Genomic DNA, 25609 nt, shown 5'->3' with positions numbered 1-25609 from the left:
TAATGATTTTGCAATTACCCCGAGAGACCCTTGAGTTTGCCGGAATGTCGATTAACTTCCGTTCCAGCAAATTCGGGTACTTCATATGTCCTATTTTCAGCAAAGGTCATGCTAAAATTTTCCGTGAACTTTAGCATGACTTTGCTAAAAATAGGACATATGGGGTACTTGCGACTAATGCATGGGCCGGGGTATCTTAGTACTTAATTAGGATCAACTGCCCCTTTATTCTAAATGATGAAAGCTTAGGCTTTTAGGGTGCCTCGGCGTCGACAAACCCTAAATGATAAAAGCTTAGCTTTTAGGATGCCTATGTGTCGACAGACCCTAAATGATGAGACCATGATCTTGTTCCTTGACAATAACCAACTTTTTGACCAAACTTTTTTCCTATTTAGAGCGAAACATGGCCCACAACGATGAGGCCAGCGGTTCGGGCAAGCAATTCTGGGAGCTGTCCCAGGAGATGGAGGAAGAACCTCACCACTATGAGGACGCCACGGAAGACACCGATCCTGACTACACAACCCTTAGTGGCGTCGGGGATGACACCACTGATGGTGTCGTCGAGGATGCCACCACTGATGATGGCAGCGCACGCACAGATGGCAGCCAATCGAAGAGGCAATGGAAGGACCGGCGCCCGAACGTGCTCCGCACCGTCAAGGAGGAATTTACTAAAGTGAACTCCGACGGGCATCCAACGGCGCCCAAAGAATTAGTCAAGGGGAACTCGCTTCAGCTCGGGTGCATTCTCCGGAGCACCGTCTCGATCAACAACGAGAACCTAAGGCATAAGGACCGAGGGAATTTGCGTAGCCTCCTCTTCACAAAGCTGCACGAACGATACAAGTTCCGCGTTGACTTTGCAAAAACACGCCTCCCAGGGAATAAATTAAACAGTGCCGCCCTCACGACGATGAGCACGACCCTGTCTACTTGGAGAAGCGTGGTGAAGAGAATGATTGAAAAAGGTGATAGTTATGAGAAGATCAAGGCGAAAAATCCTTCGATTAGCGAAGATGACTACAAGGAGTTCAAGATCAAGTGCGAGAGCAGCGCAACCTCCGAATCAAGTCAGTGGGGAAAAATAAATGCGGGAGTTGAACTTAGGGGAACACAAACTCGGTCCTGGCGGTTACAGAGTGGCGGAGCCTATATGGGACAAGGAGGACGCGGAGCGTGCCGAGCAAGGCCTACTGCCCCGCTTCGAGAAATATCGTGACAAGCAGACCAGGAACTATGTCAGGGCCCGGTACAAGGAGGACCTGGTAACAAAGGAGCTTACCACGGATCCAAAGACCAGGGCGCTTGAGCATGTTCTGGTAAGGAATACACCCCCGCGTAATTAGCTCCATATGGTTGCATTCTAATTAATAAAGCCAAATTTCTAAATGGTTGAAATTCCTTCCGCAGGAGACTGAAAGCAGTAGTGCGGGGTAGTCTCAGAGCACCCCTTGGGACAGCACTCTAAATAGGGTGTTGAACATAATGAAAAATAGGGATAAGCTCAGTAAGCCATCGTCAGCTAGTCATGTGGCCGACAAAGGCTTGTCCACAAAATGGTCATCATACTATAACGCTGGTGGGCAAAAGGAGAGAAAGACCAGATCAGAAAGCCAGTCGCGCGAGGTTCAAGAACTCAAGGCACAAGTGGCGTGGATTCCGGAGATTGTCCAAGAACAAGTGCAACAACAACTGGGATCGACGCTCACCGCCATTATGCCTACCTTGATTCAGGGGCTGACGACGTGGATTGCGGGCGCCCAACAGGGGCCGCTCCCGGTTCCCAGCTTCACGGCCAGCAACTCGCACAATGCGCAGGCGGCGCCATTGGTGTCTCCGGTGGAGTCGGTATTGTTGTCTCCGACGCCGGCACAGGCATTGGAGCTTAATGCACCCGGGTGTACGCCGGCCGGCACCTCGGCAACAAGCGGCCCCTCCGTCAGTTGCACGCCCGCCGTTGGCGGTGCCTCGACATCAGCCGAGCTCGACGCCATCACAGTAACTAATTAAGCCTCTCGGCTGATGACTTCATCTCCTTGCCTTTGACTGGTCATCCCTGACGCCCTACATGTTTTCGCAGGGCACCGCCGACGTTCCATGCACTCTCCTGCACTTCGTGGGCGTCGCGTTGATCGATGTCGCCAAGGGCAGAATCGTTCAACCGGGCAACCCCGTGTTCCATGGTAATCCGATGCCACCCACCGTGTATAGGGTTGAACTGGTTCGGGTGCTACCAGGCTGCGATGAGTTGTTACCTCTGATTCGACCCGCTGGGGCAGACGAAGATGATGTGATGACCCTCAGCGTCTGCGTAAGCTGGCCCCTGCTTTGGCCGAAGAGCCAAATTCGTTTGGAGGCGGGGGACACCAGCCCGCAGACAACACACCTAGTCGTGCCAGCACCAAGCCATGGCAAGACTGCCGCAATGCTACCGGACATGCCGGACATCCATATGGCACAGGATCTGAACATGCATATGGCACAGGATCCGGACGACGACGACAACGACGATGGTACATTTACCAACATTGATAAGTACTTTGCCGAACATGGGTAGGGTGACGAATTCTTCGGGCCTCCTTCTCAAGAACCCAACCCTGAAAAAGACGACCGCGATCATGCTGGTACTGTGGAGAAACCAAATTGCAACAGGCGTCGTCTTCAGCTGCCACCTTCACCAAGCCTCATATAGCCCCGGTGCCAAATATTATCAGCCCCAACACACTCAAGAAGGCGGTCTATGAGCAGAACTCGATCCCATTACAGAAGAAGAAGAAGGGACGGAAAAGAAAGAATAACAAGGGTGCCAGACAGCCGGCACTGAGTATGATCCGTGCTCAGGACGGTCCACCTTCACCTAAGGATATCTCGAGGAGGGTGCATGTGGCGGGTAGGCCGATGCTACCGACTAATCTGCTCAATGCTGCAACCGGTGCTATGCGGAGTCTGCATGACAGTGTTCTTTCTTTGGAGAAGCGGCGTCTCTCCGAGAATGATGTGGCATACCCAGTTTTTGTGGCCAAGGTGCCAGAGGGCAAGGGCATTGTGGATAACGCCATCGGGGGTACGATCGTCCTATGGTTTGATGACATCTTCGCTATGCTTAACCTTCATCCACTGCACTACACCTTCGTTCGGCTATCTTCGCTGAGTATGGAGATGCGGATCATTAGAGACAAGACCCCGGACATCATGATAGTCGACCCCTTCTACATGCGTGCCAACATCTTGGGCAGCACTGGGGACCAGCAAGTCACGAGTTCTTACCTCGAAGGCATCATTCTGGCAAACCCATATAAGGATAACTTCTTCGTGCCTTGGTTTCCGGAGTAAGTCATCCCCTCACCGCCCCGTAACATATGATTTCTTAGATTTCGACCATTCTTTTTTTCCTAACATTCCGTGTTTTGCGCAGTGACACACATTGCACACTCATCCTCTTAAGCCCGAAGTATTCCATGGCCACGTATTTCGACTCGGACCGTCAGTTCTTGATGATGTTCTCCCCGGCTACGCCAGATCTGGAAGCATCTTCATCAGGCCAGTTCGTAGGTATGGCACGCACGTGTTCGCCCACACTATGACGTTGCCCTGCGTCAAGCAGCCGCCTGGCGGTATTAAGGATGCCTACTACGCCCTCCATCACATGCGGGCGATCGTACGGGACCATAATCACCTTCTGCTACCAAATAATCTCAAAGATTGGGCCGCAAGCTTGTCGGCAATCCAGGATGCGGACATCAGACAAGAATTCTTTCGCATCTAGTCGGAGTATGCGGAAATCATCCATCAAGATGTCCTTCGTACCTCGGGGCAGTTCTACCTCAGATATCAACCGTCCAACAGTGAGATAGACACAACGCTACAAATGCAGGCTGACAACGCCCGTGATTTCATGACCATCACGAGAGACGGCGGCTTCATCCATGCTCCAGTCCCTGAGTCGAGTCGAAAGTAGTGATGCTCATGTTGTAATTAAACTTTAATGAACTTATATGTCTCTTAGGTTTGGACATTAGTTCAACTTAGATGTAACCGATGCTATTTATTAGTAGGACCATGAATCGTGCTATTAATGTCTTGCTTTTCCCTTCCGATCCTTTTGTTGCATACTTATATATTGCTTATGTATTGTCTATGAATTGCTAATAACATTTTGTTTGGCTAGTGCATAGAGATGCCGTCGTATGTCGTGTACATGGGTAAGGTTCCCGGAGTCTACGACGACTGCGAGGAGTGTCGGAGACAGGTTCACCGTTTTAGTGGTAAAAGTTACAAAGGGTACACCACTAGGGCGGAGGCAGAATCTAGATACGCGCGCTATCTAGCGGGAGAGAGGAGGGAGCGGAGGAGGAACCGGATGAAAACCAGTTTCACTGTGTTGATGCTCATCGTGATGACCGCAGCTCTCTTCTATGTGATGGTAGTTTAGATGATCGATATCGACTTGTAATGTGAATACAAACTCGCTACTCGCGGTCTCGAGACTTGTAATGTTCTATCTTTGTTTGGTCTTTTGAATTCGGAGACTAATATGATGAATTGTATTTGGAGACTAATCTTCTATTGTATTCGATGAATGTGTTGTTGCTGTGTGGTGCTATCTATATTCTGTCTAGTAATATATTATGTAACCTGTGCAAATATCAGAAAAGAAAAAAAATCCCTAATATACATACTAGTGGCGCACCACCAACTAGAGCGCCATTAGTAAGCCAGAGCACACTAATGGCGCATCATCAACCAGTGCGCCATTAGTAAGCCAGAGCACATGGGGAAATATGGCCCCTGGGAGGCATACTAATGGCGCGCCATGGGACATACTAATGGCACACCACGTAGTGCGCCATTAGTAAAAAATACTAATGGCGTGATGCTTGTGGCGCACCTGTAGTGCGCCATTAGTAGGCAAAACAGGTGCGCCACTAGTAGGCCTTTTCCTAGTAGTGTGGGGTGTTGTAGCACGGACAGTGTATGAATGGGAAAATGGAGGGAGAGGTACGGGGAACCCTGTTTTTGGGACGGGCCTGTCTGAAATATGGGAAAGTTACGAACTTAGCTCCCATTTAAAATTTGGGCATCTCGTCGGTTGGGGATAGGACGGTAATCTCGCATCTCGCCAATATTTACCCAGAGCGATTTCGGGTGAGGAGAGGGTGGTTGGCGCCCATGGTTGGCGCCCATGGTGTATGAACGGGGCTGACAGGTAGGGCGGTTGTGTCACGTCTGAGTGAAGTTACAAACCTGCCCCTATTGAAAATATTTGCCTACATCGATTTCGGCCGAGTCGAGTTTGTTTTGCCGCCTACCATGTATGAATGGGGAATGGAGGGAGAAACAGAGGTCTTTCAGACGAGCTTTAATCAAATGAGTGTTGCCGCCCATGTTTGACGCCCACCGTGTCGGAATGGGCTCAGAGGCGGTCGTGTCACGTCTAATTGAAGTTACTAACCTACCCCTATTTAGAGCAGTGGAAATCGGGCCGATGGATTGTCTGTGTAATGGGTAGACAGTAATTTCCATCTCCCAAACACTTGGCTTCGGGCAGCCGATGTGGGAGTGGACATTTTGCTGCTTCTTTCGAATTTTGGGACAATAAGCATCCACGTTTACCCTCGCAACTAAATTCAAATCCATTTTGTATTCCTATATGAATATTTATATATCATTCTATGTGTTTTTATATATCTTCAAAAGGACGACAAAGATGTATTCCACTGTCATATATGAATATGGTTTACAAATGCCGATACTCAAATTCAAAAACTAGAATCCAGTTTAAGGTGAATTCGAGTATTTGGAACACTTCATGTCCAACTCAAATGTCACGCGCAACATAATTAATGTGTAATCCCATTTAGATATGTACACAAGCGATGTATCAAGATTCAAATACCGAGTAAATCAACCAAGAATTTACAGAACTAACAGACATATAAACAATTATAGAGTATATGGATCAATAATAGCAACTAACATACATAAGTCAGGCCGGTGTACTTTTTTTGGCTACAACAGCATCCTTTTTTAGCCAGCATCTTGGCCCTTTCCGATTCGTGCCACTTATGGTGCATCTATACTACTACTATTGTTGAATGCACATTCAGCCCGATTGGCATATTTGTAGGTCTGGCACATCAATCCAAATGAAATGTCTCCGAGTCTTATCAATTAATACAGACTTGTGCTCAAATAAAATTATAAACCAAAAAAAAACAATTATTACTTGATCTCTAAAACAAATGGTTTGATTGATTACATGAACAGACAACACAAAGGTTATTCAACTATGGAAAGAACATTTCACCTATGATTTACCAAGTAGGAATTTAATTTCCTTTTTTCCTTCAGGACCTTAACAATCTGGTCAGCCTCAGTTTGCTTCGTTTTGAAATCCACTAAATATTTAATGGTTGTCTTGAGTACTGCTTGTGATTGTGTTGTTTGCTTCCTCAACATGTCAACTTCATCTCTAAGTGTATCTCTTTCTACCACTAGTTTAGCCTCTAGAGCATCAGCAATTGGCAATTCATAATGCATGATTGGGCTGGTGCCACTGCTGTGGGATGATGCAACGTCCATGGGGACCTTGCTCTTTGATCTTGGGCTAACCTGCTTTGCCATTAAAGTTCCGATTGCATTCAGAAAAGTTGAAGTTAGCAAAACATCTCAACTGGGAGTTATAACAGCAAACTAGTTAAACAAACAAGAAAAGTAGTTATTAACATCATTGTAACCCTTTTTTGCAGCAGCAAAGTAGTTAAACAAACAAGTAGATATTTAAGTTAAGGCAAACAGGTAATTCTTAATAGTAAGTGTCAAACACATAGATATTTATGTAATCAGTAGCAAACTAAATTAAGGCAAGCAACGTAATCGAACAATTTTGCAATAAGTGGCTAACTAAAATTTCGAGAAGCAGGTAACTGAACTTACGCTAGTTCTTTTTACAGGCACGCTGCAACTTCTTTTTCGCTTACAAGGTTGTACTAAGGAGTCCATGGCATCAATTGCTTGGATACGCAGTCCCAATACTTCTTTCTTCCCACGCTGCATGGGTAAGTCGAATGGTTAATCTGGTAAGATGGTGCGTCCTTTATATGTTATATGAGGACATGTAGTCAGACTAGTTGTAGCCAAACACATCACACTGGCTTTTACTGTTTATTTCATGCGATTACTTTTGGCATATCGAGATCTAAGCAATCTACAATAGGATGAAAAGACTGGCATCCTTCACATTATTGGCGAACTCAGTTCATAGAAACAAGCAATTCAACCATTCTGTGGGTAAATCAAAAGTGCCACTGGAATATTTTTCACTATCCAATCATACACGCAAAAAGGGGTGATGCCACCATAGGGGCTGGTATGGGCGGCCGCCTCAGGTGGCTCGAAAGAGTGCACCTAGTTTGAGTCGTCCAGGTTGGCCCACGCTAGTTTTGTTCGTCCCAACGCACGAGCGGGCAACGTAAAAAATGAAGAAAAATGTTTCAATTTGGATGGGCCAATAACATAAGTGCAAGGCAGGCCCTATAGCAGGCTCGCGGCCCAAACTGGCGCCTCCCATATCGATCGACAGCAGGAAAAATCCCAATTCATTTTCTCCAGCCTCCAGTCTGGTTCGCTCCTAACCTAGCCGCCGCTGGACAGACCGACACAACACTTCCTCGCGCCCTCGTTGGAGGGCGGTCGCCGGGCTTCAAGCGAACGGAAGGACAAGAAGATGAAGATCCAACCCTGGGTGTAGCCTGTGTGGGAGGCAGCGGCGGCAGCACGGGCATGGCTTCGGGCTTGCGCAAACGGACAGTCGCAGCTTGCAAGAGTAGCATGCGCAACGAGCACGTACATCACATCCCTGACTATATCTAATTCAAATCTTCAATTTCTGGCCAATAGTTAAACCTGACGGTGTTCTAAAACTGCTTGTATGTAGGGAATCTATGAGAAAATGAAACCAATTTCTACTTATTTTATAACTCCCCCAATCAATATTGAACTGACTGAATCTGATGTATCTAATCAAGTTTTCGGTGAAAACATACAAGCTCATGTTGTTCTTGAGCCTGAAGTGTCGAATGAACAGACTGCTAATGAAGGATTTGATGCAAACATTTTACATGCTCCTGGTGATGAACATATAGTGTCTAATGAGGGATCTAATGCAAGCATTTTGCAAGCTCATTGAAGGATTTAGTGTCTAATGATGGTCTACTATGTTGAGAGAGACAGAGATTTGCGGGCATTGATGACAAGCAAATTATAGTGCATTTTCATAGCTTGAGGAAACATCGAGGCCATCTACCAGAAAGTCCCCGTATCATGACAACATAGCATAAATAATTTTCTAATCTGTTGTTTGAAACTATTGGCATACTTGTGCAGGATAGATATATTGATATGCAGTCTGCGCACTGGTTATACGAGCAATTACACTTCGATATTTTCAGCCATAGAACGGATAATTCAAGCAGGTACACACCATGTCTGTAGTCCTTGTACACCATGTTGCATTTTGTGTTTTTTGGTGCTTGCATCATTTAGTGTTTATAATCTGAAATACTTTGGATCATTAGCTGGTTTTCAAAGTGCATGTAGCTTCACATTTCTCAAGTTATGTTGATTTCCGAAGTGCAAGTGCCTTCGTATTTTTTAAGTTATATGTTTGCCCCTGGTAACTTGAATTCGTGGATCAGCCACTACACACAAATCATACACGAATGCCAGTACGAATTAAATGAAATGCAGGGACTTACGCTAGCTCTTTGTACAGGCTCACTTCAGCTCTGCTTGCGCTTGGGATGTTCCATGTACAAGTCCATGTTACCACTTGCTTGGATGTGCAGGCCTTGTGCTCCTTGCATCCCCCTCTGCATTTTTGACACGGCGAATGGTTGATCAAATAAGAGGAATCGACCTTGATGTTGTATCGAAGGACAGATACTTACAAGGTTATACAAGTGTGCAGGATGTGTACCAGATCCCGTAGCGCTGTCATGCTTCACTAAAAAATGGATTTGCTTGTTTCAAATGATATCTCCAGAAGAAATAAGAGTTAAAGTGAGAGTTGCATAGGCGTGTAACCTAAGAGAGCAGTGAAAGGATATCCAAACATCGTCGGAACAGTGCACAAGGGAGTGATGTGTCGATACCTAGTTCGGGCTGGTGTTTGGGAATGCTCGCCTAGCTAGAGTGCGGGTCACTTCAGAGCCGTTGAGGGTGATGCGCTGTCGTTGGCTGGGCGCGCATGGATACAAATCTTGAGTGGCAGCGGAGCGCTACGATGCGGTGGATGAGACCGTTGGTGAAGCCCCAACATCCTCGGGGGGCGGAGGTGCGATGATGTGCTCGGTGAAGTAGCCCCGGTGAGCTGGGAGATGGCGTCGGGGAAGCGCACCTGATGCAGTGGAACTCGGTGTATGTGAGGCACGTCGGTTGCGGCGGCCGACGTTGTCGGTGGACCACCCGGTGTGGTGGACGAGGGCGTAGATGAGGTAGCTCCGGTGCGGTGGTGAAGCGCGACCATCGTCTTCGTCATCGTCGTCCGGCACAGAGGTGGGGAACGGTGGGGAAAGAGACAAGATGAGGGGCGATTCGAGGGTTGGCGGCGAATTAGGGATTTGAGCAAAATCTGGGCGCGGAAGGGGACGGTGGAGAAGAGAGATTTTGCAGGGCTGGAATTGGGTCCGCCAGAAATTTCAATCCGAAACATGGAAGCGCGAACTTATATTGTCGTCGTCCTTTTTTTGGGGGGAGGGGGGCTGGGTGGTTGGGTGCTACGCGTCCGTCCGACACACGCGACCACCCCGACAGGACTATGCTTTGGTGCCTTAAGGCACCTGCCTTTGTGTCCATGACATGTGGGCCCAATAGGTGGCTGGCCCACATGTCAGTGACCCAAAGGCAGTTGCCTTTAAGGCACCGAAGCAGCGTCCACCCCGACACGACGCTGGTCTTCCTGGTGCGCCTACATTTGACAACGCAAACGAATCTTCTTTCATTTGCAAACGAATCTGTATGTATTACCATGCACGTGTTTTCCTTGCAATAATTAGTCATTCGAAACAAGATACTCCATCCGTTCACTTTTGTAAGTCATTTCAGACAACTTAAAATGAACTGTTTTGCACATTGTCTGAAATGTCTTCAAGGTCTTATAAAAGTGAACAGAGGGAGTACTATAAATTAATTAATGAGGAGTTATTTGAAAAAAATCAAAACGGTACCCACGCTAACGTGGATTAGAGTGTGTGTCACATAAATAGTTATTTGAATTAGAGTGTGTGTCACATGGTTAGTTATTTGAATTAGAGTGTGTGTCACGTAGCGATCTCCAATTCTAACGTGGATTTCGCATTTCACTGTATCCACGCTACTTTTTTAATACAAATTCATATGTATATGATGAACACCATGGTAGTGAGAAAACTTTTGGATGGATTCAAACATATGACCTTAAAAATAGCACAACAAACTGAGTTAATGTCAACTTTTCGAAACTTAGTATGGCACAAATTCAAAATAATTACCCGTATGCCTGGTCCTTGGTTCAAATCTTATAATGTACACCGAATTGAAACATCAATATTAAGTCTCGTACTATGTACATTCAAATGTTGTTTTTAGCCACCCCCACCCCCTGCACAAACGGTACATACTTCCTGTATCGGTCAATCTTCCTCTCCTAACCACCTTAGGAAGCTATCGGTTTCCAACACACGTTCATTCTTTCTCTCCATGTTTTGATCTCTAAGTCTCTCAACTACACAACCCCTTTTTCCACTCTGTTACCAAATGTATTTACCTCACACACCCACCATTGCACCCCATGCCGAGCTCTCTCTCTCCCCCCTCTCCCTCTCACCCTCTCGCGCTAAATACATGCATTGCCTATCTAGCCCCCCAACCTCTCGTGCGCACGCACACACGTTGTATATCTAGGTCACTCCCTCGAGACTATCTCAGTCGTTCTTCCACACGGCGGGCCACACTCGCTCAATCTCGCTCTCTTTATCCGAGTCTCGTTTAACCTCATTTTCTTTCACACACAAATGATATATCTCCCTGTTCGGGCCTCGACTGACACACTCTATACTATCTCATGCAGATTATCTATCTAGGTCAGTCCATCCAAGCCGCCGCCACTCTTTCGACCTCATGGTGGGCCATGCTCACCAATCTCTCTCTCTCTCTCTCCATATGTCTCATTGACCTCGCTCTTTGTCGGACAAAAATGATATATCGCCATGTTTGAGCCCAGTTCGACCTATTCACATTGTATACTCTCTCACGCACATCGTCTATCTAGGTCACTCTCTCCAACCCGTCTCACTCTTTCGATCGCACGGCAACCCTATGTGATCGGTTGACCTTGCTTCCTCCCATGCACAAAATATATCAGCACGTCTGTGACTGGATCACCTCTCAAGCTCTATCTTACGGCCCTCACCCTTGCCAAAAAGCTCAATCAGACAATATCTCTTCAGAGTAGATATATTTGTTCAATGAATGTCGGACCACACTCACTTTCTCTATCTATCTATATGTCTCTCGAATTGACCTCGCTTTCTCACACCGTATCTTCCACGGGTTGAAGCTACTACCTCTCCATCCCTCGCAAAGCCGGAGCTATTTACATTGCGAGGGGCACTCCAACCTTGGATTAATTTGTGTAGGCATTTATTTGGGTCGGTTTAGATTATATTTTCATAGCATTTGGCCCACAACTACTCCAAACACCGTTGCAACCCACGCAACTCCCCTAGTTGATTTCCCTCTAGATCGGTCATCACTCTCTCGCACGTCCTTTCTCGCCTTCAACGTTACACCATGGTATTATTGAAAAAACTATGTTGTTCTCTTTAATTATTATAAATAAGCTACAAAACTACACACCAGTAGTCCACTTGGAATGGAACAAATTTTGACCCACAAATTAAAGTGCTACAAACTACACACCGAGGGGCCCACATGTCATGAAACAAATTTGGACCCATATACAAATTAAAAAATAAAGGACGAGGATCGAATTTGCGACCGGGCCTTCAAGCCGCGCGTCAATAGGCAACATACGTAGAATAGCAATGTTGGTTGTACCCCCTTTGTTCACGTAATGTTTTTATATTACCACAACCTAATTAATGGATAATATGTAATATTATTTTGAGTACTATTCGCCTTCACTTACTGGTGGGTTCCATGTGTGCTCTCTCTCTCCTCCCCTTCTGCGTTTAGAAGCACGGGCAAACAGGAAGAACTCACGGGCGATGTTGCCATTGACCATATCTAGACGCGTTCACAAGTCACGGCCCCAGTTTCACGTCTTAGCAGCACTAGTCGGTGTGTACGTGCAATGCATGTAAATTTGGAAGTATATTAAGTGCATGCGGACATTAACTACTAGGAAATTATTTGCGTGTTGTCATCTGATTAGCACTATTTTTGGCATGAAATTAACTGCACGCTAAACATGTTGAGCGCTCGACATTGAAGCAGTCTAGGTCGTTGGATGACAAGGAATACATGTGGCTTGTTGACATTTTGCATTTAATTTGATACGGCTCTAGGAGAACATTCAATCGATCAAACCATACATTTTGTTCAGTCTGACTCCGACATTAAATTATACGATGATCGATATAAAATAAACGGAAATGATAAATGTTCAGATTTTAAGCATGGCAATCCGAACGTTTTTCATGGCAAATTTAGATTACGCGGCGACGGCGGGGGCGTCTCGCGGTGGGAAGTGGCTCCTTTGCCGTGCTCTGTGTGTCGTCGGGCCACTGACCGACGGCGACGGTGGCGTCTTGCGCCGTTGTTGGCGTACTCCTGGACGTTGGCCTATCTTCAAGGAAGGCCAAAATGTTCTGGACTTCGGAGCGAGTCAACTGGCGGGAGAAGGCGACTAGCGTTGGTGCAAGGAAGCGGTCGATGGCGGCCATCCATGCCGCTGAGGGGGGCACTGGCACCCGCGTGGGGACAGGCGCTGTCAACGGCGCGGCGGAGACATTCGTGTGCATGGGCACCGACACGGGCGCGCACGTCAGTGCATGTGCAGGCGCATGTGCTGGCAGGTGCACGGGCAACGGCACGGGCATGCACGTCAGTGCATGCGCTGGCAGGTGCACGGGCGCGTGAAAGTCGGCGGGGACCTCATGGAACCTTGTGGGATCAAGCTCGGCGACAATTTGTGGCTCCGAGCCCATCAATGCCACAGGGATGGGCACTGGCGCAGTCGGGGCGACCGGAGCCGGAACGGGAGCGGGGACAAGCGCGCCGTCTTCCCGCAAAGCCAGTTCAAGCTCGTCCCAAAGCGCCTTATGTTCTTGAGACTCCGGCTGGGTGTCTTCCTCAGGAAACTGGAACACTAAGGGTAGACCATCGTGATGCGGCATGGCATACATTTAGGTCAAGCTAGTTAGAGGTAGACGATAGGAGAATTGGAGAGGAAGAGAGAGGATTGTAGCAATACCGGGTAGTGCGGGGTTGATTTTAAACTTCAGCGCCGGCGACATTAAAAGTGGGAGCAGTTGGGACAACGGTGGGAGGAGGAGCCTGGTCAAAGGGCTCGCTTCCCGGTGAGCCTGCACAGCGGTCTGCTCGCACGCCTCCCTGACAGCCGGCGAAGCGGTCTGCTCGCACACGTCCCGTCGACTCACGCACTTGCTTGGATGGCACCTGCCAATGAGAAGCTGGGACTCTTGCCGGCACGTAAACACCAACGGTTTCAATAGTGAAAGTGTTCGCCTTAACGTGACAGGTCTTTGTTCCAAAATACCTTGGATCTTCATTTGTGGAACTTGTCATAAGCAGCTTGTCTCAAATTGAAGAAAAAACTTACGAAGTAATATTTGTGCCATATCACGTGACCATGTTTAGTTTCAAGAATTTATGCTCACTTTTGGATTTTCTGAAATTTAAGATCCAGGATTCGAAACAATATCATAACCTGTATCATGCAATAAATTTTCAAGCCGTACATCTGTCATGTTGTATTTCTTAAGAAAGGATTTGGTCAAACATTTTTCTTAGTTAGACTTCAGACAAGTTATATATGCAGAGTAAAAGGATAATCCCTCCGTACCAGTGCATTGCCTGATATATTAACTCAAGTACTAGGCACGAACAAAAGGGCTCAATTCTGTGCTCATCCTGGTGTAGTAGTAGTAGTACCAGGCAATGCAGTTGATGGGTGACCTTGACGAGCGGCAACCGAGGGAATTGAACCGTGCTCGGTACGGTAGGTAACGTTGTCTAGTTACTAAAGCATCCCTCTGTTATTCATCGGTAGTCATTATGGACGGAGGACATGAGGGGAATTTTCTATGGCTAGAATTCTGGCCGCCAGATATTTCAACTTGAAACGCTGAGGCTCGACTGGTTGGGATTTCCTAATGTGCGTACCACGCACGTGACCAAAGGACCCGAGCCTGGTTTTTTTAGGATCAACATGGGCCAAGGTCTGGCTGGTATGCCGTTGGGTCCTACCATTCAAGAATACGAAAGGAACCTTTTAAATTTCCGAACAAATCTATGTGTATTACAATACCCGTATTTTCCTTGCAAATACTAATCTCAACGTGGTAATTGATTTATGACGAGTTGTTGAATTAGAGTGAGTTTGTGATATAGTGATCTCAACGTGGATTTCACATTTCATGGTATCCCTAGTAAGTTTTCCAATGCAAATTCAAATTTAAAAGATGAACAATATGGAGGTGAGAAAACTTTGTATGTATCAAGCATATGACCACACACACACACAGAGACACACACGCACGAACACAACAACAATCCAATAAGTATAGTCCCTCTATTTTTCCAAACCATGCATGTATGACATGAATTCAAAAATACTCCTTCTATTCCTAAATATTAGTCTTTTAGAGAGTTCAATAAGTGACTACATGTGGAGCAAAATGAGTGAATCTAGACTCTAATATTTCTATATACATCTATATGTGCCAGTCCATTTGAAGCCTCTGAAAAGACTAATATTTAGGAATGAAGGGAGTAAAATGTAAGACATCCATGGTCCTCAGTTCAATATTTAAAATGAACATTAAGCTGAAACATGAATATTAAGTCTAGTACTACAGTACATGCAAATGTTGTGTTTAGGCGGAGCTATGATTGTCGGGGGTCAACCCCTCGACCTTAGATAAAATTGTGGAGCTCTGTTTAGGGTTGTTTAGATTATATTTGTCCCCACCCTCCCAACCACCGATTGGTTGTGCACCCCCACCCCTCCTCCCCGGGAGAATATCATGTGCCCCCATACCTTAGATGCTATATGCCGATACAAATTGCTTGGAGCTTGTAGATCTGAGATATAGCAGCTCAGATGATGTGTCTTAATATTTTTGCAGGAAACCTTGATGAGTTTGAAATTGCACACAATTTGTACAAAAACTACTTAGATGCCCTTTGATCCCATATCCAATGACCTCGAAGCTCGTATCACCGTAGCATGTAAGATGAAGGAGGACATCATATTCTCCTGTATGTAAGAATATCATGTGCTACCATACCCTAGATGCTTTGGTGATACAGGCTCTTCGGAGGCATTGGATTTGTGACCCAACACCTCCTCTGTGGTTTGAATGGTTTTTTTTAGAAAAGCCCCAAAAGAGTCCGGCCACTGCTTACAAGCACAATGACTGCTCAGATGCCATTGCATCTCAGAGCAAACGACCTCCAAGATGGTATCACCATAGCATCCAAGCTGTGATAACACCTTATGTATTCTCGCACGGGAGAGTATGAGGTTCTCCCGCACCATAGATTCTATGGTGATACGAGTTCACTGAGATCTAACGGCCCACAGTAGGAGGTTTGAATGATTTTGCAATATACGACTGATAGAGTTTGGGAAATGTGCAGAAAGTACAAGTACTACGCATGTGCCATCTGATCACTGAGCATATGACCTAGATGCTCATATCACCGCAGCCGGTAATTAAGCTACCGGGAGTGTCGGTGTCAAAACTGGTGGATCTCGGATAGGGGGTCCCGAACTGTGCGTCTAGGCGGATGATAACAGGAGGCAGGGGCCACAATGTTTTACCCAGGTTCGGGCCCTCTTGATGGAGGTAAAACCCTACGTCCTGCATGATTAATATTGATGATGTGGGTAGTACAAGAGTAGATCTACCGCGAGATAAGAGAGGCTAAACCCTAGAAGCTAGCCTATGGTATGATTGTTGTTCCTCCTACGTACTAAAACCCTCCGGTTTATATAGACACCGGAGAGGGCTAGGGTTACACAGAGTCGGTTTCAATGGTAGGAGATCTACATATCCGTATCGCCAAGCTTGCCTTCCACGCCAAGGAAAGTCCCTTCCGGACACGGGACGAAGTCTTCAATCTCGTATCTTCATAGTCCAGGAGTCCGGCCGCGGTATAGTCCGGCTATCCGAACACCCCCTAATCCAAGACTCCCTCAGTAGCCCCTGAACCAGGCTTCAATGAAGACGAGTCCGGCGCGCAGATTGTCTTCGGCATTGCAAGGCGGGTTCCTCCTCCAACTACTTCATAGAAGATTTTGAACAAAAAGGTAGTGTCCGGCACTGCAAAATAAGTTTCCACATATTGCCATAGAGAGAATAATATTTACACAAATCTAATCTGCTGACGTATTCCGTAGCGTGACATCACACCACGGCCAAGTCTTTATTCGAATCGTTTTACTGTTCTACCTCGGCGCGTTTAGCGAGGCGGTTTCCTTGGCACGCCTTGTCAAAGCAGAGATCGTGTCCCCTTATTCTGGGATTCTCATCAATACAGGCGTGGGTAACCCAACCGCGCCATTGATTACGGCGCTTGGGAGGTAAGCGAGTTTTACCAAGCTGATGGGGACGCATAGTCGCGTCCACCCATATAAGGGGATAAGGATCCACCTTTTCATCCACGCCTTCTTCCTCCTTTGCCTATCCATTTGCACGCGCTCGAGCTCCAGCGCCCAAGTGCGCACACCCCACCTCAACCTTCTCCAGCCATGTTCGGAGTGGGAGGCAAGTGGATGGTCTCCTCCGTTACGGAGGGACACATCAAAAAACTGAGGAAGGCCGGATACTTGTCTAACGACATTGCACACCGGCTTCCCGAAGAGGGGCAGCTCATCCCCACCCGTAGGCCCCATGAGAGGGTGGTGTTCCTCCCCCATTTCCTCCGCGGACTAGGCTTCCCTCTCCACCCATTTGTCCGGGGGATCATGTTCTACTATGGCCTGGATTTCCATGATCTGGCCCCGAACTTTGTCCTCAACATCTCGGCGTTTATCGTCGTGTGCGAGGCTCTCTTCCGCATCCGCCCCCATTTCGGCCTATGGCTCAATACTTTCAATGTCAAGCCGAAGGTGGTGCACGGCACCCAAGCGGAGTGCGGAGGCGCCATGGTGGGCAAGATGCCCAACGTCCTATGGCTCGAGAGTGTAACACCCCGGATATGATTTACCTAATATGTAATCCAACTCTTGCCGTTTCCGGCGTTAAGTTATTTTATTTTCTCGGGTTCGGGTTTTTGTCTGCGTGTGTTGTTGTTGTTGTCTGGCATCTCATATCATGTCATCATGTGCATTGCATTTGCATAAGTGTTCGTCTCATGCATCCGAGCATTTTCCCCGTTGTCCGTTTTGCATTCTGGCGCTTCGTTCTCCTCCGGTGGTCATTTCTACCTTTCTTTCGTGTGTGGGGATTAAACATTTCCGGATTGGACCGATACTTGCCAAGCGGCCTTGGTTTACTACCAGTAGACCGCCTATCAAGTTTTGTACCTTTTGGACTTCATTTGATGCTCCAACGGTTAACCGAGGGACTGAAAAGGCCTCGTGTGTGTTGCAGCCCAACACCCCTCCAATTTGGCCCAAAACCCACCTAAACCCTCTCCATCATCTAGAGCGTTCGATCACGATCGCGTGGCCGAAAACCGCACCTCATTTGGACTCTCCTAGCTCCTCCTATGCCTATAAATAGCCCCCCTCCGAAATTCACGTCTCCTTCCCCGAAACCCTAATTTTTCCCCGCTCCTCGCCGCACCGGACACGTCTGGCCCGGCCGGACAGCATCCGCCGCCGCCTTCGGCCAACCGGGGCGCGCCACGTGGCAGCGGCGCCCCACATCTCCGCCACTCCCGCTGAGGCCCGCGAGGGCCCAAGGCAGGCCCTCCGCCGCTCTCGCCCGGGCCAGAGGCCCTGACTGCCCCGCCGCCGTCTTCCTCGGGGACGGCCGCCGCCGCCCGCGCGCCGCCTCTCCGCCGGCGGAGCCCCGCCGTGCCGCACGGCCCGGCGACCGCCGCCCGATCCGCCGTCGACGGCCGCCGGCACCCCGCCGCGCCCGGCGACCGCAGCCACCTCCCTCACCGGCCGGCCTCGTCCCCCTCCTCTTCCGCGGCAAGTTCTCCGGTGAGGTCGTCAAGTCCGGCCGGCAATCCTCGAAAAACATGCAGCTATAGGAACCCTAGATCCTGATCCAGATTTGAAATCGGGTTGACTTTCTCGTCCCTAACCCTAATTATTTTGCATACTTTGACCTGCTATATCCCCTCATCCGTAGATCCGTTTTGGGCATGTAGCATATCAAAATGTTCGTCTTAGAGAGCTCATCATTTCATCTCATTGCATCATTTTCATTTGAGTTCATCTTGATGCCAGAAATGCTGTTGGAAGAGTGCTATTTGAGATAATTGTTTGATCTGCTGCTCCAAATAGCTATTTGTCATTTTTGCCATGATTAATGTGTGCATGATATGCCCATGAGCTCTACATGTGTTTTGTCATATGCTTTGCCATCTTTCCAGAGGTGCCATAAATTTATTTTTGTGATGTTTGTGGTGACCTGCACAAGCTTGCCAAGTGGAGCATTCGTTAATGCTGATTTCAGGGACTTAGCAATTCCACTAAGTCCTTGAGCTGTTCTTATCAATATGCCATATGTTCATGTTGTTTCCTAGTGATCCGTGCCTCTTTTGAGTTTGATCAGTAAGGATGATTTGTTAATCTTGTAGTGCTCTATCAATCCATGTCTTTGTTTGCAATTATGGAGCACCCTATCTTGAGTCAATCGAGCTCTACTTTTGCTATTTCGTGAATCTGGGCAGATTGTCTACTTGTTAGCGATTTTGCCGAGGATGTTGTAGTTGATCCGTGCATGCTATGTTGTTGTTCTTGCCATGTCTAGCTTGTATAATGTGTATTCTTGCTGGGTGTATGCTTAGATTGTCATGACATGCTCTGTAGTGAGTGTATCGAGCTCGTAAACATGCCTACTTGATATCTGATTTGCATGCTCCAGTTTTTCACTAAGTCTGAGATCTGATTATGTTTTTGCCATGTTCACATGCTTGCAATTGTATTTTCTGATCCCTTTTGGCTCAAGGTCACTAAGGGACTTTTGTTAAGCTCTTTGAGTAGCTCCATGCCATGCTTTACTTTGCCATGTTAAGTTCCCGTAGCATCTGGTTTACATGCTCCAAAGTGTGCTACCTGATCTGAAATTCCAGGCAAGTGTTAATTTCACGAAGTCTGAAATCTGTTTACCAATTGCACTTTTGCCATGCTTGTTTGAACTTGTTAATGGATCAATTGGCCGTAGCTCAGTGTTCATATTTTGTTAAGCTTTATGAATGGATCCCTGCCATGTATTTTTTTGCCATGTTTGAGTGTTGTAGCATGTTCGTCTTGTTGCATTTATATGGCTACTTGCTGTTTATCGCAGACCGGTGCCATTTTTGAATTGCTTGCCATTTCCAAACCGTGTCTCCGATTCCGGTGTTCTTTATATCGATTTCAACCGAAATCACCTCACCTTTCCAGTGGCACACTAGGATTTCCAAGTTGAGGCCAGGTTCATTCATTCCTTGTCAAATCTTGCATATGCATCACATATCGCATCTCGCATAGCATACCATGTTTGCATCATGTTGCTTGAGTTTGTGCACGTGGTTGATTGAGTTCCTTTTGCTTGTTTGTCTTGTTTGGGTAGAGCCTGGAGACGAGTTCGCTAACGAGAAGCCCGTTGAGTTTGCTTTCGAGGATCCAGTCAACTCTGACAACTTTGCAGGCAAGATGATCATACCCTCAAAATCACTTCTATCTTTGCTTTGCTAGATGCTCTCTCTTTTGCTATGCCTATGCTACGATGCCTACCACTTGCTTATCATGCCTCCCAAATTGCCATGTCAAACCTCTAACCCACCATGTCCTAGCAAACCGTTGATTGGCTATGTTACCGCTTTGCTCAACTCCTCTTATAGCGTTGCTAGTTGCAGGTGAAGATTGGAGATCGTTCCTTGTTGGAACATTATTTACTTGTTGGGATATCACTATATTATCTTGTTATCTCAATGCATCTATATACTTGGTAAAGGTTGGAAGGCTCGGCCTCTTGCGTAGTGTTTTGTTCCACTCTTGCCGCCCTAGTTTCCGTCATATCAGTGTTATGTTCCCGGATTTTGTGTTCCTTACGCGGTTGGGTGATAATGGGAACCCCTTGACAGTTCGCCTTGAATAAAGTTTTTCCAGCAATGCCCAACCTTGGTTTTACCATTTGCCACCTAGCCTCTTTTTCCCTTGGGTTTCCGGAGCCCGAGGGTCATCTTATTTAACCCCCCCGGGCCAGTGCTCCTCTGAGTGTTGGTCCGAACCGGGCAGCCTGCGGGGCCACCTCGGGGAAACTCGAGGGTTGGTTTTACTCGTAGCTTGACCTATCTGAGTGTGCCCTGAGAACGAGATATGTGCAGCTCCTATTGGGATTTGTCGGCACATTCGGGCGGTGTTGCTGGATTTGTTTTAACTTGTCGTAGTGTCTTGTAGAACCGGGATACCGAGTCTGATCGGAATGTCTCGCGAGAAGGTATATCCTTCGTTGACCGTGAGAGCTTGTCATGGGCTAAGTTGGGACTCCCCTGCAGGGATTTGAACTTTCAAAAGCCGTGCCCGCGGTTATGGGCAGATGGTAATTTGTTAATATCCGGTTGTAGATAACTTGAACCTTAACTTAATTAAAATGAGTCAACTGTGTGAGTTACCGTGATGGTCTCTTCTCGGCGAAGTCCGGGAAGTGAACACGGTGTTGGAGTAATTCTTGCCGCAGGTTGTTCTCTAGTTATGCGTTCGCACTTTGCCTTCTCTTCTCGCTCTCATTTGCGAATAGGTTAGCCACCATATCTTGGTAGTCGCTTGCTCCAGCTCCACATATTTTTACCTTGCCTTACCTATAAGCTTAAATAGTCTTGATCACGAGGGTGCGAGATTGCTTCCAAACCAGATGCAGGGCCTGATGACTCTGTTCCAGATGACGCGCTTGAGCTCAAGTGGGAGTTCGACGAGGACTCACGCCGTTACTATGTGTCTTTCCCTGATGATCAGTAGTGGTGCCCAGTTGGGGCGATCGGGACCGTGTCGCATGTTGGGTTGGTCTTTTATTTTGGCACCGTAGTCGGGCCATGAGTGATTGGATGATGTAATGCTATTTATGTACTTTGTTTGACGTGGCGAGTGTAAGCCAACTATGAACCTCCCCCTTTTATTATTTATATTAAATGGGATGTTGTGAAGATTGCCTAACTTGCGACATTGCTTTCAATGCGGTTATGCCTCTAAGTCGTGCTTCGACACGTAGGAGATATAGCCGCATTGAGGGCGTTACAGAGGGCTCCTTCGTGGAATCGCTAAAGGGGTGGCAGTCGGGGTGGTTTTACATCACCGAGTCACGCGACACTGAATGGGTCGCAGCCCTCGAGTTCCGATCCGGACCCCCTACGCGGCTCGCCTCCTGGAAAGAGACGGGCCTGTCGTGGGGTAAAAAAGGAGAGCTGACCGGACTCCAAACATGCATCCAAACCCTGGTGGACAAGAAGCTCAAACTTGTCAACATAGTCCAGGTTATGCTCATCCGCCGGATCCTCCCATGTCAACAACGAGCTTTCAACCTGTGGGAGTTCGACCCGGCGCGGCACCGAACTCTGAGCAGGCTCTTCGACACGACGTACGAAGATGCCTGGAAGGTGCTTTTGAAGGGCGCCGAGGCCCCCGCATCCGCTATCGAGGATCGTGGATTCAGCATGCAGCGTCACGCTCGTGTGGTAAGCTGTTTTTACCTTTTATAGGGTATTAGGTTTTCATAGTTTGACTCCATGCAGGATCTAAGCTCCCTTACCTTTGACAGGATTGGCAGGAGATGCCCGGACAGATCAACTGTCCGGCTCCTTTGCCTAAAGGCCCAGCGGACGCTCGCTTGGCGAAGCTGCTGTTTCCGGCACCCTACGTGGTGCCGGAGAAGAAGGCCAAGAAGAAGGCCACCGGGAATCGAAAGAGTGCCCGGCGCCAGGAGGTGTCGGATTCATCATCCGACGACTCCAAGGCGCACTCCTCCCATGAAGACGAGGAGGATGAAGAAGAGACCTCTCCCCCTCCAGCGGGGGGAGGGAAGAAAAGGAAGGCCGCCCCAACTGGGGAGGCCGAAGGGTCCAAGAGGGGGAAGACCCCTCCTCCGGACTACTCCACCAACGCCGATGACGGCGAAGAGGAGTGGCCGCACAGGGCCAAGCCCCTGGCGAGATCATAAGTATCCGGATACCAGAGTGATTCGTAGTATTCCCCCATTGCACAACTTTTCCTTACGTCGAACATGTCTATGCAGTCCGCCCAAGGCCAGGCTCGACGATTCGTCGATAGGCTCCCTGGATTCGTTGGATGTGAATTCGCTTCCGGCGGCTATCTCCCCCAACCTACGGACGATGCTGAGGTGGTGTCCCAACAGGTTCCAAGCCAGGAGGAGGTGGTCCTGGAAGCGCCGCAAGGTGACCTCCCGGACTCCAGGCGTGAAGGGGATAGAACCCCCAAGGGCTCTAAGTCCGGCTTTGAGCCGGACACCACGCCGGAACCTTCAACGGTTCCGAACTCCGGTAGGAAGCCTCCTTCGAAGAGGAGCAAGCCTACCGAGCTGGTGACCTCCGTCCAACAGGAGGCACCGGACAATTTGCTGGAGGTGCTTAACGGCGCCTCCATCGACGAGGAGCACCGCACTATTATGAGTGCGGTGATCCAGAAGGTTCAGTCCGCCAAGAGCGGACTGACCGAAGCCTGTGCCAGCCTTCTAACAGGCTTTGAGGTAAGTAAGGAATATGTAAAAATATTACCGCATAGACAGTAGCCCCTGATGCTCTGTTCGGCGTTCGGAAAGAAAAGCCAAATAGAGGATCTAATAACATTCGCAGGAGTTTAACAAAAGTAAGTCAATACGCGTATGCAGGCTTCACTGCTAGCATCCGCCGCACTGACAGCGGAGGTGGGCACGCTGAAGCAGAACCTCGAGCGGTTCGAGCAAAAGCTCAGCCTAGCCAAGCAGCAGCTCGAGGAGAAGGAAGGTAAGAAATACCTTATTGAAATATGTGAAATTTGCAATTTCAAAAATTGACAGGATTAACGCGGCTATTGTAGGGGCCACAACTGAGGTGGCGACCCTTAAGCAAGCGCTGTCCGAGGCCGAGAAGAGGGCAGCCATGGAGCGCACCGAGCGGGAGAAGCATGAGACGCAGGTTGGTGAGGTGCGGCAAGAGCTCCAGGCTCGCATGAAAAAACATGAGAGTTTGGAGCTTGACTTGAAGACGCGAGAGTCTGAGCTCGTGGCGGCCATTGAAGATGCCTAGTCTGCCAAGGTCGAAGCCCAGAAGGCCCTCCAGGAGGTTGAGGAAATAAAAAAGATAGCGGCGGGTAAGGCATTCTTTATGCAAAGCAAGCACGTAAAAGTGAATTACTTGTTACTTACCCGAATCCGTAGCTCTGCAGGAGAATTCGCAGACTTGCCCCGTAGCGTGTCGGATGCCGCCACCTTCTACCGAGCCGAGGAGGGAAGCTCCATGGAGAACGTGTTCTGGTCTCAGTATGATGAGGCCGAACACCCGGTGCCCTTAAGCGACCAGCTGAAACAGCTGGTCGAGCTCCATAAGGTGGCCGAATAGGCCATGAAGGGCCTCATAGTCCGGCTGTGGCCTGGAGAGGCCATGCCTGGGAGCTACTTTGGGCTGGTGAGGCGGCTGGTGGAGGCCTGTCCAAGGCTCGAAGTCATCAAGCGCTCCGTATGCATCGAGGGTGCCCGTAGGGCGCTTGCCCGTGCGAAGGTTCACTGGGGCAAGCTGGATGCTGAGAAGCTTGTGAAGGACGGGCCACTGCCGGGCAAGGAGCATCGCAAGCCCGAGATGTATTATGAGGGCATTCTGAAGGGTGCCCGCCTTGTGGCGGATGAATGTTCCATGGATGTAATTTTTTAGTAAACTCGCTCGTTTTGTCCTGTGCGCTGAAAACTTGTTCATGTGCGCTAGGTAATGCTTTTTGAATTTAAAATATTACCTTCTATCCGGCCGTTTATCAAATTTGAGAGATGGCGAGTCGTCGGCTTCTGCCCCCATGGCATGAGTGCTGGGGTGTTCGGGATAAACATGAGCGCTCTTTTCCCATTCTTGGGTCCTTCGAGGGAGGCGCTCAACACAACGAACAAGGCAATTGGACTATAATGCTTGAACACTCTCACTTAGCCATAGAATTCTATAATTTTAAATTTCGGCGAAGCCCCTAGTGTTCGGAAGACCGAGTTCGGGGCGCTATCCACGCCTAGGCCGGACAAAGCCGACTCCTCGCTCTAAGCGGTATAAGTCTTTAGGGACTCGAAAACCTCTCGAACAGTGACCAGCTCTCGCCTCATCATGACGGTTAGTTTTGGCTTTCTCTACTGAGGTGCTTAGCCCAGCTCAACTGGGGCACAATCGCAGTAGTTCTCCTGGTGCTACCTTAGCCGATATAACGGAACGTAAGGTACCAAAACATAGGAGCCGGGAAAACCCAACTATTGACCCAAGACATGATTCGGAGCCGATGCATATAAATCTATAAGTTCGAGGTGCCGCACTTGTGAAAGTGTTCAGACTTCTCACACTGTATTGTGGGGTACTTAAGCCCCTGGCGTATTGGCCGTACCAAAGTGTACGGGTGCAACATGTCATTAATGAACATATATTTGTAAAAAAGAGTAATGCAATAATAGACGGAAGCTATGCATTGTTTATTTAAAAAGGCTACGATCAAAGCAGGACGATACAAATAGTGCGATAAGAAAAAGATGGGACTATCAAATATGTCCTTTCTAGGGGCGAGCTGCGGAATGTTATGCGAAACAGGTATATTGCTCGTTATAGAGACCACCTTAGAGTTCCATAGTGCGGCATAGCTTTCTGCTCCCCTGGTTGTTGTATCGTTTGTGCGGCAATTGTACTACCGGACAGGCCTTCCGAAGAGTGGAGTCCTGAAAGTAAGAGAAAATGAAAAGGTCGGCAGCCCCTAGTGCGGTTTAAGCCGTGTTTCGGGCGTGCCGTGATTGTGCCCCTCCCCTTTTGCCCATGGTATTTCCAGAGCATAGTTATGTACGCGCAACACTGGTTTCGCAAGTTCGCGAAGGCTGGGGTTGGGGCCGCATTGCTACGCTTGCTCGGAACGTGCCCGGCGGTCTTGTTGTAGGTTACTCCGGGCGCGCTTGACAGTGTCTAGACGTTTAATGGCCGGACTGGAGAATTGCCTTGAGAGGCTGCTTTGTACTTCGGCTGCGATAGC

At 48.2% G+C, this 25609-nt stretch overlaps 1 protein-coding gene across 1 annotated transcript in view; it reads left to right on the top strand.

Moving 5' to 3' along the window:
* The first annotated feature begins 406 nt into the window (after positions 1 to 406).
* Positions 407 to 25609, top strand: part of LOC147972263 (uncharacterized) — a 79943-nt gene continuing 54740 nt past the window's right edge. The window contains exon 1 of the mRNA XM_087524278.1: positions 407 to 1102. Within this exon, the coding sequence (XP_087380404.1) occupies positions 407 to 1102 (696 nt within the window). The remainder of the gene's footprint in view (positions 1103 to 25609) is intronic.

Source organism: Triticum urartu, chromosome 5A (assembly GCF_056163025.1).
Source record: "Triticum urartu cultivar PI428250 chromosome 5A, HENAU_Tu73, whole genome shotgun sequence".
Classification (NCBI taxonomy): Eukaryota; Viridiplantae; Streptophyta; class Magnoliopsida; order Poales; family Poaceae; genus Triticum; species Triticum urartu.
Note: the sequence above shows the minus strand (reverse complement) of the source record. Positions and strands in the feature narration are given on the sequence as shown.